The sequence below is a fragment of the Mustela nivalis genome (assembly GCF_964662115.1).
Source record: "Mustela nivalis genome assembly, chromosome: 8".
Taxonomy (NCBI): domain Eukaryota; kingdom Metazoa; phylum Chordata; class Mammalia; order Carnivora; family Mustelidae; genus Mustela; species Mustela nivalis.
Window position 1 is genome coordinate 124,456,177 of NC_139027.1, and position 13,869 is coordinate 124,470,045.

At 56.4% G+C, this 13,869-nt stretch overlaps 1 protein-coding gene across 1 annotated transcript in view; it reads left to right on the forward strand.

Moving 5' to 3' along the window:
- PPP1R16B (protein phosphatase 1 regulatory subunit 16B) overlaps positions 1-13,869 on the forward strand; it is a 92,392-nt gene that overhangs the window by 63,575 nt on the left and 14,948 nt on the right. The window contains exons 3-6 of the mRNA XM_082746333.1: positions 5,254-5,324; positions 9,217-9,362; positions 11,414-11,517; positions 13,126-13,250. Coding sequence (XP_082602459.1) covers positions 5,254-5,324; positions 9,217-9,362; positions 11,414-11,517; positions 13,126-13,250 — 446 coding nt within the window. The remainder of the gene's footprint in view (positions 1-5,253; positions 5,325-9,216; positions 9,363-11,413; positions 11,518-13,125; positions 13,251-13,869) is intronic.

The following is a 13,869-nucleotide window of genomic DNA, read 5'->3' on the forward strand; positions in this document are numbered from 1 at the left end:
CAGACTTGACTGAGTCTCCGCCCCCAGCCACAGGCAGCTGGGCTTCCCTGGAAGCAGCTATTTCTAGCTGTTTCTGCTCTAGGGAGGAGCGGTGGTGGGCGGAAAGGTTGAAATTGCTCAGTGGAGTGGTTTTGGAGGTGCCCTGCATGAAGGACCCAGGGCAACCCATCTGAGAGTGCTAGTCCCTCTGGCCTTGCCTGAGCAGCAGGGTGGGCCCCCCAGCAATCCTGGCCCCCTGGGGAAGGGGAGAGCAGAAGGGCAGGCAGAAGAACTGGTTTGACCAGGCTGTACCTGCGGGACCCTGGGAGACTCTAGGCAAGGCTGACCCGGGGCCTGAGGAAGAGGAGGAGGTGGGATCGATGTGGGCGATGTGGGCGGGGTTTTCCATGGACAGGAGCAGCGGGGGGGGGGGGGGGGGGGGATGGCAGCTGGCGACAGGCCAACAGAGTGCCTGGAATCGAGTGGGGCGGGGTCTAGTTGGAGTGGAGGTGCGGCAGGAAGACAGACGGACAGGGTGCTGGTACTCAGCCTCCCGTGTCAGCCCCAGAGCTGCGCTCATTCGCCACAGGACCTCAGGCTACGTGTTCACCTCTGTGCCTCACGTCCTCATATGCAGACTGCACTGACAGGGTCGCTGTGATGACTGTCAGTGGTCACTCTCTTGATTACCGAGTCCTGAACGCTGAGCTGTCGGCAGTGATCTTGGCCCTTCTTGCACTGCGTTGTCGCTGTGGCTCTCTTCTGCGTTCACCCTCCTCCTCTTCCTGCTGCTCGTGTTCCCTTTCCAGGCCCTTGTTAGGCACCATTTTAGCCAGGTGGCTGAGTGGTCAACCTTTGGAGGCAGCCTGCTGGGGTTAGAAATCCGAATTCTGCTGTTCCCAGACATGTGCCCTTGGGTAAGTCATTTCACTGGTTCAAACCTGAGCCTCAGTTTTCCCATCTGTGGATTGGGGCAGTCACAGCAGACAGGTAATAACAGCAGGTCGTTAATCCCCAAACTGGATCAGGACGACTGATGGATGGATAGACAGAGGGCTCGACACAGCTCCGAGCACCGTTAGCACCGGGCTGCACGAAGAACAACCAGACGTGTCAGGTGTGGCCTCCTGGCAGGAGGGGAACGAGAGGGTACCCCTCTGCCAGCCTGGGAATGGGCCGAAGGGCTGCTGCAGTCAGCTGCCTGATCTGGCTGCGCTGCCTTTGGAAGCTCAGAGAGAGAGATTTGCTACTTCGTTTCTGTATAAAATCCATATTGTTGCTTTTCAGTTCATGAGTCACATGCCTTGTGGTGTGTCTGCTGGGCTGTGCCCAGGTCCCCACAGTCCTGTGGCCCCAGGAGCAGGCAGCTCTGGGGGCCCCAGAGCATTCTTCCCCCATTACTTTGTACATTCACACAATAGATACGGCTTGGTTTATTTTTGTTTTTGAATAAGAATTTTGTGCATTTAAGATGTATAACAGGGTGTTTCTGTGTGTGTGTGCGCGCGCATGTGCGTGTGTAGAAATGATGACTATAGTTAAGCTAATTAACATATCCATCTTTCTTAGATAGTTACCTTTTTTTCTGAGATGTTGGTCAAAGGGGTCAAAGCTGTAGTTACATAGGCGCTAATGCACAGCGTGGTGACTATAGTTAACAATCATAATACTACAGTGAGAACTAGAGGTTTGTTGAGAGAGTAGATTTCAGAGGCTCTTGCTACAGTAGATAATCCTGAGGCCCTTGTTAGGAGCCAGGCTCCCTCGTGGGACCCAAAACACTAAACAAAGAATTATATAATTACCATATACTAACTAATCACCCCGTACTTGTAAACTGGGAGAGGTGCTGTTGTGAAGCCAAAATGCAGAAATGCAAGGTGCTATGGGAGAAAGCAACTCAGGCAACTTGGCTGAAATTGGGGTGATCAGGGAAGGCCTCTCAGAGGAGGTGACCTTTCAGCTGGAATCGGTGTTTCAGGAGGAGTTTGCTGGGCTGAGAGTGAGAAGAAAGAGGGCTCCAAGCCCAGGAAATGGTGTGTGGGAAAGCCTGGAGGAGCCCCGTTTTTGTTTTGTTTCATTTTGACTTGGGAAATGAAAGAAGCCAGTGTGACTGACCCAGTCACGGAGGGATTCAGGAAGGGGCAGAGGTTGGATCAGGCAGTGCCTCAGAAGCAGTGGAAAGGTGGGCTTTGTTGCTGGGTTCTGGGTGGAAGCAGAGGTGAGATGGGGTGGGAGGAGTGTACCCCACAAACATGACTGTGCCAGTCACATGGCCAGGTGACAGCAGCTCGGCCCTGGAGCACCCCTGGCCGGCGGGGATGGACTGAGGTCCACCTCCAGGGGGCAGACACCTCTGTCTGGTCGTCGCGGGCCTGGAGCAGGAGCCACACCTGTGGGGGCGTGTCCCTGACCAGCTGGAGGTCAGGCAGTCTGCTCTGCAGGGTGGAAGGGGTCGGGTGGCAAAAAAAACCCACAGGCTTATCAGCAGTGATTTCTCCCTGCAGAGGCAACCCGCCACCCGCTTCCTGCCGGGATGGGTCGGTTCAGCCTCACTCGCTACAGCTGGAGATGGAGGGGAGCAGATGGCCCTGCTTGGCCCAGATTCCAGCCAGATTGTCAGGGAGGTGTGGGCGGAGGGACAGGGTTGGTGCCAGCAGCGGGAATATAGGAGAGGAGGGTGGGAGCTGCCTCCTTGCTGTCTTAGTGGGACCTTGCTTGCGTGGGGGGCAGTGGGGACCACTACAATGTGGTTCTTGAACCAGCAGGGGCTCGGAGCTCTCTAGCGAGATGTCTCTGTCCTTTACAACCAAGGCACGTGCTCTTGGAAACACAGGATGTCGATGGTTACGTCCCCAGCACCCAGCACCTGGCAGGACCAGGCAGGAGCTTTGTGGCTGTTTTGCATTGGTATTAAAAAATAAATAAGTAAATAATGGTAGTAGCTTTCAGGTATTTTCTTACTTAATCCTCATGGCAGCCCCACAAAGGAGCCCCTGCTGTGATCCCCATTTTACAGATGAGGACACTGAGGAACAGAGAGGAGGAGTAAGTTGCTTACAGCCCCAGCTGAACAAATGTGCGAGAGCAGATGGCTCACGCTGACAAACTGATGACCAAGCCTGGGATCTGGGGCTCTGGGATCCACACTGACCTGGGTGTGGGCAGCCACGTGTGAACACGGCTGGCTAAAAGGGAGAGTGTGTCCCTGTTCTGTTTGTGCTCCCTGAGTTCTAGTTAACCCCTGAGACACCCTCAAGCCAGCTTCCTTCATGGTGCAGGGTGCTTGGAGAGCAAGAGATGAGCCTGGAGAGGTATGGAGACGGGACTGCTGGTACAGCTGATTAGGCTGCACACTGTGCAACTCTAAGGCAAGCCATTCACGTAGACTATGATGAGAGCAATGCCCCCTGGAATGGGGCAAGGTGGACACCCTGTAGGGGTGACTCCACCATGCAGGACCTTGAAGACCAGGGCCTGCAAACCTTTCCTATAAAGGGCCAGATAGTAAATATTTTAGGCTCTGTGGGTCACACAGTCTCTGCTGTTGTCAGGTGAAAGCAGTCTCAGGCCACGTGTAAAGAAATGAACGTGGATGTGTTGCAGTGAACAACGTGATCTACAGGCACAGGTTGCCTGCCAGACTCAGCCCGTGTACTGTAGTTGGCCAGCCCCACGAAAGGATTGTGGACTTCATTCCAGGAGCAAGGTGGAGCCATGAGAGGGTTTTAAACAGGAAGCTGGAGGAGGCAAGCTCATGTTTAACACAGCCCTGAAAGACCTGACCGCGCCCCCCAGGACCTGCGGTGTTCCTTCTGTCCTGTGTGTAGATCCCTGAGCCTGTCTGTCTGCAGGAGGAGGCCCAGCCGGGTCCTGGGGGGCTCCACTGCTGTGGCTCTGCTCTCTCCCGCCTCTCCACACCAGCTGTTAGGGCTCCTGCCAGGCTGGTTCCCTCTCTGTGCCTGGGCCTCGGGGTCAGAGCAGAACAGCCCTGTGGCCAACATTCTGGCCTTCAGACTTAGAGCATCTGATTTGCTGTGCATGGTCACGTGTGACTGGGACTCTCTGTCTCTTCTTCTCCACGAGGGGAGTAGCTACAGATTGGGGACCCATGAAAGGAGGCCATGTACATGGACCTGGGTTCAGAAGAAGGGCTCAGTAAGAAGACACTATGCATGTAGGAATCATTTTCCTTGTGGAACCAGAGGTGGGAAAGCCTGATCGTGCCCTGGGTGTGGGCGGTGGGGTCTTTGCTCCCTTGTGTCCAGAGCCAGGCTCCTCACTGGAGCAGAGCCCACATACAAGGGGGCCTTGGCTCCAGCATACGAAGGGCTCTGTAGAGATGGGGTGATTTGTCACACCTTTGGCTGAAAATAACTGCCCGCCATGGGAGTCATTCCGCATCAGGGGCTCCCATGCAGCACGGGGAACACCCCGATAATTACTGTGCACAAATGTTGCTTTTAGCAGCTGGTGTTTAATGTCTGCCTCAAGGAGTGTCTTCTGGGACAGGAAGCCTGGCCCACCCTCCGTGCCCCCCACCATGGGATTTGAACCCTTGCCTTATGCGAGCAGAATCTTCCCCAAGCCCCTTCTACATGGGAACATGGGAACACTTCTACTCTTCTGAAGGCCACCTGCCCAGCCCAGGGCATTCCCCCTGGCCTGCGGATGGGTGCGCTGGGCCTTGGTGATCTGTGGCCGTGCCATAAATGACCTTACCCAGTGCTGAGGCTGAGACCAGCTACCGGGGCATCTGGGAGGGGCCTGCAGACAGTGCCGCGTGGGGCCGGTGTGGACCATACCCTCTACAGACTCCTGACACTCCTAACCCCCGGTCTGCTGGAGATGGCATCTCTGGCTAGAAGCCTGGTGGAGGCCTCAGTCTCGCCTTCGCGTGGACCTCAGTTCTTACTCAGGCCAAGGAAGCCGTGGGGCTGTGGCCCCAGGAACTGGGTCTGGCGAGGATGGAGCTAAGGGCCCGCGCCCATCCCCCACTGCTCCTGAGACCTTGTCCCCCGCCCCCCACATCCCCAGCACCTGCTGGGGTGCTGACCCAGTATCGGTCCTGCGGAACGGGTGGTCTTCTCCCCGCCCTTCCCAGCTCACTCCTAGTTTCCCCACAGCAGCTTCCTCGTCCTCCCGTGCCTGTTGTAAAGAGTCAGTAGGATGGTCAGCTTCAGGCCACGGGGGAAAGTGGGTCTCAGCCGGGCCCCTCGCATTGCCGCGTGCTGGTGCATGACGGGATGCTGACTCCTGTCCCCTCTGTTGCAGTACGCTACTTCCTGAAGAATAAGGTCAGCCCTGATTTGTGCAATGAGGATGGACTCACAGCCCTGCACCAGGTAAGGCCAGGCTCTCTGGGGTCCCCCGATTGCTGCCCCCCTACCTGAACAGTTACCCCCCTCCCTGCTTTTTCCTGCCCAGACTCCTTAGGGAGGAGGGGGAAGGAGATCCTTGGCTGCCTCGTCTGAAAGGCTCTTCTCTCCTCAGGGGAGAGATGTGGGTCTGTTACGAACACGCCCCCAGAGCCCTGGTGCGGAGGCACGCCCAGCACACGCGCGCAGCCTCCAGGGACAGGGAGCCTTTGTCCACTGCGTCCTCACTGTCCAGCGAGAGGCTTGCAAACAAAGCAAGTTTGTTTTGAGCTTGAAGTTTATGAAGCGTGTCTATTCACACCCACCAAGGCACCCCTCCACCCTGGTGACGGAGGTGATTGACCTGCCTGGGTGTCATACACCAGGACGTGTGGCCACGAACCAGGTGCTCTCACAGCAGGGCAAAGGGCTAGCCCCCTCGCTGGTCCCCAGCACCCAGCTGCCCCTCCCTGTTTTGCTCTTTACGCTGTGGCCACAGGGATGCTCAGGTCAAAGTCTCACATTACTCAAAGCCCTCGGTGTCTTCCCACAAGGCTCCTCAAGGCCTGGCCCCCAACCAGCACTCTGGGCTTCCTGGCTCTCCAGACTCCAGCCCTCTGGCCTTTCTGTTCTTTCCACACACTGGCTACTCTGCACCGCATTTCTCCCAGCATGTGGGCATGTGGGTATGTGCCCACTTAGCCCCAGTCTGTGGCGAGGGCCCGGGCGCTGGGGTGCGTGATAGGGCATCCCTACCTTCTGAGCACGCCCTCTGGCGGCCGTTTGAACGGTTAGCTGAACCGTTTGATGTTGGCCTCCCTCTGTCCAACTCAGCCTCATGAGCGCAGAGCCCAGGTCACTTGTTCATTGGTACATCCTAGTGTCTTCCCCCATGCTGGCATACAGTGGGTGCTCAAGATGTGCATGCTGACTTAAGGAACACACAGAAGCCTCCCTGTGCCCTGGCCCAAGTTTCTGAGCAGGGGGACTTGAATGCAACATGGTGGGTGGGAGGCCAGGCTGTCGGACCCCCGGGCTGGTGAGAGCTTCTCCCTGTGCCCATGAAGGCAGGAAGGGGTGGACAACGACTGACCACTGCCCCCATCCAGGAGCCCCAGGAGCAAGCCCCACCCCTGGCCATCAGCCAAGTGGCTTCCCATGTGTCCTTTTGGCTGCTTTTCCTGTGCACAGGGTGTCCTGCACCCCCTCATTCTAGCTGTATGATCTTGGGCAAGGTACTTAAGCTCTCTGTGCCTCACTTTCCTCATCTGTGAAATCAGAATAACTAGTGCCCACCTCGCTGGGTTGTTGTGAGGATTAAGTGAGTACTCATAACAGCCCTTCGCGTCTCCTGACACAGCACGATCATGAGACGGTGTTGTCATTATTGAAATCCGTCCCATTGCTCGTGTCTGTAGTCACTTCGCTTTTTGTGAAGCATAGGGTGAGCCTCACAACAGCCCTTTGAAATCTTATCCCCATTTTATAGCTCAGGAAACTGAGGCTCAGGGATAGCACCGTCCAGTTAGAATGTTCTATGACGGTGGGATGTCCTGTACATCTGCCCCGTGCTGGACGGTGGACGGTAGCCACTAGCCGCACAGGACTCCGGAGCACTCGGGATGTTGTTCTGAGGAGCGAATGAGGCAGTTGGTGGCCAAAGGCTAGCGAGGTGGTCCCAGGGCTCCTCCGCTGCACTCCCAGTGGTTATCGATAACGTGACTGGCGGGGCTGTCGTTACTGTTGTCACTGCCCCTGCATCGGACCAAGGAGCACATTAAGAAGCAGCTTCACATGCCTGGCAAAGGAGAGCGGCTCTTCTCCTCTTGGCAGAGGGAGCCTTTGGGGTTTGTAAACTGAGACTGATGGTTTGGTGAGGGTGCAGGGCGTGGGAAGGGGAGCGCCAGGGAGACGGGGAGGCGGTGAAGCTTCACCAGGCAGTGGGATGGGGGCAGGGACTTAGGAGATGGCATCCCCAAGTCTGCTGCTAGATTGAATGTGGGAAGGGAGGGGGCGGGAGGAGTCATCAAACGGCAGGTGCCATTTCCCACCTTGGGGAGTGTGGGGGAGGAGGGCTGCCCACGCCACCACCGACCACTGCAACGTGCACCCCAAGCCCAGCCCTTGCTCTGGCTGAGTCTTTCAGGCTGGCCATAGCTCTCACAAGACTGCAATTCTGGGTGCACAATCTTTTCCCTTTTCCACCTGAGCTCCCCTGCCACCCCATCCTCACTTTACTGGAGCCCTACGGGTGGGTTTTCTGCCTCCACTGTCTCCTGACACGGGGGAGGGGTGGGGCTGAGCCGGTTCTTCTTTGGACAGGGGCTTCTTAGACCCACCTCCCAGCCACTGCCAGCCTGGGGCCCCTTGCTGCTACCCAAGACCTCACTCCAGTGCTTTTGGCGCCCTCTGCTGGCCATGCAGCACCACTGCGTGGTTCGCTCAACCCTCCTGAGACAGAGCCACCCTTCCTTGAATTCCCTTTACCCCGCAGTTCTGGAGAGATGCCCTTAGACCCAGCCAACCCCAGACCGGCCAGAGCAGGGAGAGAACCTGGATCTCTGGCATCATCTGTGTAAACAGCTGCTCCTTTCCCTTATGCCCTTCTGGTGCTGAGCCGTGGCTCTGCTGGGGATGGGGTTGGGCACCATGTCCCCCCACCCCATATCCACACCCAGGGCTTTGGGTTCCCAAAGGTGCCCCTGATTCTTCTGCTGACATCCAGTCCCTTCTCCCTCTGCCCACAGATACTCCTGTAGGCCCAGCCGCCATCATTTCCTAACTGGATGATTTCAACATAGCTTCTCACTGTCCCTCTCCACCCCCAAAAGTGCTCGCACGCAGTCTGTTCTCCACATCCACCCGAGGGAAGATTAAAAAACAAAACAAAACAAAACAAAAAAATCAAGTCTGATTATGTTGCTTGTCTGAGTATAACTACAGCGTCTCCCACTGCAAGAGAGCTGAGCCTTACCTGGTTGGGGAGTCCTGAGCCCAGACCCCTGCCTCATCCCCTGCGGCTTCTCCTTGTCTTCCCCCTCTGTCCTCACCTCTCTCTGCTCATGGGCTTGAGGCCCCTCCGGCCCCGTGGAGTCTATCTCTGTCTGTGTCCCTGGAGTGTGAGAGCTCTAACGGCTGTCGGAGCCCTTTGTCTCTCTGAAGGGCTGCCGAGAACCTGCCCTCTCTCCAGGACCGGCCTACATGTGGACAGGGGAGAGCACAGACATGGCCATGTCCTTTCAGGGATTATATTGGGGTCCCCAGAGCCCTGAGGTGGGGGTGGGTGCTCTGGGGGTGAGGCTTGGTTACTTGGGGCTTCCCCAGGAATGGAGCTCCTGGGTCAGAAGTCCCCGAGTCAGAGGTATCAGACTGTGACCTTGGGCCATGCCTTGGAGGTGACTGACAGGGAGAGGGACTCCCCCAACAGCCCCCTTACCCCACCGACACCCACTCCTGCTCCAGCCGGAGTCAGCCCTCCCTGCACGTATTTGTTCTCTAAGGTAGAGTCGTCCATACAATTTTGTTTGAAAAAGGCCTTCAGGAATTAAAAACGATTTTAAAGTCTCATTCAAAATTTCCTTTCATTTCACCAACACTTGCAAAAGCATCTTATTGCTGCTCCCTTATGTTTTTTATGTTTCACTTATATTTATGTCTTAAATATTATGAACTTCCTCATGGGGAAACTGAGGCTCAGAAAGGTTATGTGGCTTACCCAAGGTCATATAGCATGGAAGTCATACAGATGGATTCAGACTCAGACACAGTTTGGCTCCACTGTCCTTCTCGTGGCCTCCCGAGGGGAAGCTGGCGTGTCCCCACCGGGGTCGAGGCCCTGCGGGAGCTGATCCTGCCTGTGTCTCCCCCTCACCCTCCGCAGTGCTGCATCGACAACTTTGAGGAGATTGTTAAGCTGCTCCTTTCCCATGGTGCCAACGTGAATGCCAAGGACAACGAGCTATGGACGCCCCTGCATGCGGCGGCCACCTGTGGCCACATCAACCTGGTGAAAATCCTCGTTCAGTAGTACGTGGCCCTCTCTCCCCCAGCGGGGCTTCTGCCCTGCCTTCGCGAGCTCTGTGCTGGTTTTGTTTTGTTTCTGCCTTCTGTCTCCCTCCTCTCTCTCCTCTTCCTCTCGGCCACCACTTCCTCTGCCTCTTGTGGTGCCTGGTGTGTCTCTTTCTCCCCACACCCTCCCTCCGCCTCTGTTTCTATGTCTCTCTCTCCTCCTCTGCCCCCCCCTTCCCTTCCTCCCTCTATCTCTGTGTGTCTTTCCTACTCCTCTTTGTCTCTCTTCATTCTCTCTCTCCCTTTGTGCTGTACCCCCACCCCCAAACCACCACCCTTGCATTGTCGGAATGGTCCCCATTGGTCTTGGTGTGTGATCCTTTTGCCGTGCTGCTGCCTTGGGTTTGCTGGTATTTCGTGGAGGGCGGTTGCATCCGTGTTCATGAGGTATGTGGGTCTGTAGGTTTCCTTCCGTGTAGGGGCTTGGTCTGGCTTCATATCAGGGTATCAGGGTAGCCTTCTGTTTTTTAAAATCTCTTTCTTTCTGTCTTTGTGAGTCCATGAGTTTATACTCGTCTCCACTACCCTCTTTATGTCTTGTTGCCATTTTTGGCTAGTTTGCTATTAAAAAAAAAAAAAAAAAAGCAAGCATCCTTCCTTGGCCCTGTCTCCCAAATGCTATCTACATGCTATTCCTTGGGTTGGGGGTTGGGGGGAGAACCTGCTTGGAGGGGCACCATGTAGCAGTGTCTTCCCTAGGAATAAGGCCATTTCTGCCCATTTCTTCCTGCTCAGGTTCTGTAAACACAGAAAAAAAGCAACATTCCATTTCAAGTGGGTTCTATTGAATTCCCTGATAATTGGTGAGCACTTGAGCTGGGCAGTGGTCCCTCAGGAATGCAGAAGTGCTAGGGCACTGGGCAGGAAACCAGGGGATTTCAGTGCTGGTGCTTAGAGTGGGTCCTGGGAGGCCACGGAGAGCATCTGAGAGCAAGGAATCAGGAAGAGGGCCCAAGAACAGGTGACCTTTGGCAGAGGTCTCAGCAAAGCAGCAGCTTGTCAGGTGGCCGCAGGGGACAATGGAGGTCACAGCGGAGGATCAGAGGGGAGGATCAGCTTGCCCAAGGGCATGTGGCAACACAGAGACCTCTCCGTGCAGGGCCGTTGGGCCTGAGGACTTACTGGCGGGGGCCCCGTGCCCACAGCTCTGATGAGGACCTGGGTGTGACTCAGTCTTCCAGGAGCATCTGACCGGTGATGGTGCCCAGAGGGAAAGGGAGTGGTGCCACCCTGGCGCAGCGGGTCCCCAGCGCTGATCTGTGCCAGAGTCACGTGGCGTGTGGGTTCAGAGTACCCACTCCCAAGCACCCCCCCCCCCCGCCAGAGGGTGTTTCAGGGGGTCCGGAGTAGAGTCCAGGAAGCTGCCCTGTATTTCAGGGATGCCTGGGTGATTCTGCGGGGCAGCCCAGGACCACACGTAGGAACCACTGGCCCCAAAAGCAGGTTCTGCCAGGGAGCCCCAAGGCTCGGTCTTACCCCTGGGCTGTCAGCTTTTGGGGATGGGACTTGGAGATGGTGGGGGAGAGCTTAGGGTGTTTCTGCAGGGGGATGCAGACTGAAACAGAGCCAGGGTTTGAGCCTTGACCCTCCCACGTCCTTGCTGTGTGACCTCGGACAACTGGCCATCTGAGTCTCTGTGTCCTCTTGAGTGAGACGGGCTGACAGGAGCAGCCCACAAGGACTAGGATGAAGATGAAAGAAGACGGTGTGTTTATAGGGCCATTCATGTTATTTATGTTACGGTCACCAGGGAGGACTTTGACATTTGTCCCCAAGTGCCTGCCCGCTGGCCCAACAGAGCAGGAAGCCGGTGGAGGTCTGCTGGGGCTGCTCTCCTGGGAGAAGCCGAGTCCTGAAGCTGCTGTCCTAGCTGGGGGGCCCCAGTAAGGGGGAAGGGCTGGGGCGCTAGGGTGCACAGCGGAGCTGCCGGCGAGAGGCTGGAGGGCAGAGGCTGCCAGACCAACCCCAGCCACACTCCCCTGGCCCTCACTCTCACCCTCTCTCTGCAGTGGGGCCGACTTACTCGCAGTCAACTCGGATGGGAACATGCCGTATGACCTCTGCGAGGACGAGCCCACCCTGGATGTCATTGAGACGTGCATGGCGTACCAGGGTACGTACCTGGTGTGGGCACAGGTGCGCCAGTGAGCCGGCTACGTGCCTGCCTCGGGCCCAGCGCTCAGGAAAGGGGATGGATCCTCGTTACGATGGTTATCCCAGTGATTAGCAAGACGAGGACACAGAAGGACCCTTGGAAAGCTGTGCTGTGCAGAGGGAGGCATTGTTCTCTGCCGTGTCACCCACACGCGTGGGCGGCCTCAGCTGGCCCTGTCTCCTCTCCGTCAGCTGTGACAATCCAACTCAATAAACATTCACGAGAAAGATAGATTTCCATTTGGGAAAATAATCAAGAGTCAAGAACATTCGCGGGTGCCCGCTCTGTGCCAGGCACCACGGGGGCTGCCAGGGGCTGGGGTAAACAAGCTGTGGGCTGTTCTCAGCTCACAAATGAGCTTCAGAGAGGAAACAAATGTAGCAATCAGAGACCTGTCCGCCCCACCACCACGGGGACATATTTCTGAAGGTCTCTGCCAGAAGACAGCTCAAATCCAGACCCTTGGCCACAGTGTCAGGGCCGGCTGGGACCCTGCCCTTGAGTTCCTTCCCAGGGCGCTCCGGTAACCATGATGGGGTCCCTCCATTCCTTGGCATCTGGGCTCTGCCTGTCCATCTTTGGCCGACGGTCTGCAGTTTTGTGCCAGTCTGATGAATCTCTGTGCCCCTCTTTAGGAATCGTGTTTTCAGATGCAGTTCTCAGAATCTCAGGATTGATTATAAAGGAACCCAACGATATTAAACTATAGCTACCGAAATATTCCTAAACGTGTTATGTAGAAACTTGATTAATTCACAAAATAGCAAGGTAGCATGTCAGGAAAGTAGGCGCACTTTTTGTTGGTGTTAAAGTCACAGGCATTTCTTGTCGTGCTGTGGATTTCACTTTTGGCCTCAGGGAACGAAATGCTACATTTCAGTTCAGGGTTCATGTGAGTGAAATTATAATTTTTTTTCCCTCCTTTTCAGTTTACAGACCTCCCCCAGATTCCGTCCCAGAATGTTCAATCTAATGGACCTTTGAATAGAACATGTCACTTTTGCTTCCTTAAATACATTTAGTCGCTGCCGGTAACACTCAGACTTGTAGCCAGAGACTCAGGCTACAGAACGTCTGTCCGGGTCCTCACACCTCCCTTGACTCCACTTCGCTATTCAGAAGTTATGTTTGTCCATTCACTCATTCCCATAACGGAAATCCACGAAGCACCGTGCTGCAAACGCAGCCGCGGACGGGAAGGGGGAACTAGCAGAGCCCCTGGTCAGCTAGGTGGTCAGGGGAGGTCAGCAAGGGGGGCGATCCTGGCCAGACCGTGGCCTGGGGCAGAGCCAGCCATTTGAGCGGATGGAGGCAGGTGGATGGTGCAGAGGAACAGAACATCTCACAGTAAACAGTACTCGTGTAGTGCCTCCTGGGCATCAGGAAGGAATGGCCCCTGTTCTGTGGGCCGGTGCGTGGGTGTGTGTTCACTGGGCCTGGGAGAGAGTGACCCGTGGGCATGGCTGTCTGCTCTCTTGCCCAGCCGCCTGGCCCGTCTGCCCTGCATCCCTCCCTGCCTGGGGCCTGGCCCCGGGGTGCTGACTTGGCCCCCTCTCCCCTGTACAGGCATCACCCAAGAGAAGATCAACGAGATGCGGGCGGCCCCTGAACAGCAGATGATCGCAGACATCCACTGTATGATCGCAGCGGGCCAGGACCTCGACTGGATAGATGCCCAGGGCGCAACGCTGGTGAGCACATGGGCCAGGCGGGTCGGGCTGGGGGCTCAGCACCAGCCTAGCTGGGGTGGATCTGTATCTGGTTGAGGTTAAGCTGATACAGTTGGGGCCTGTCTGTGTCCTTGAACCTCCTCCAGACTCACTTTGGGGCCAGGGTTGCTCCTGAAATACGGAGAGTTAGCAGAACAGGGCTCAGTGCCTTGGAGAATCTGGCCAGTCTCAGCTGGGGCTGGGGGTCAGGAGCCCTGTTGCTCACCAGCTCTGTCTTCCAGTTCCTCCTTCACCTCATGTTCCCGGAGTCCATCCGAGCCCATCACGTGGCCTTCCTCCAGTGGTGCCTCCCACGTAAAGACTGGAGCCACCAGCCACCCACTCGTGCATGCCCCCTTGCTTTGTGCCGTCCATTCCCCTGCCTTAGGATCACCTCTCCCATCCCTCTGGCCAGACTGAGCAGCCTCCCCGAACCTCACTGCGACAGCCTGTCCCCTGGGTTCTTTGGCTTCTGTGTCCAGACACCCAATCATCCATCCATCCATCCATCCAACCCTCCATCCATCGGTTCCTTCCTCCATCCAGGCAACACACACCTGTGTGCCCCAGGCTTCATTAGACCCTGGAGATAGGGAACAAG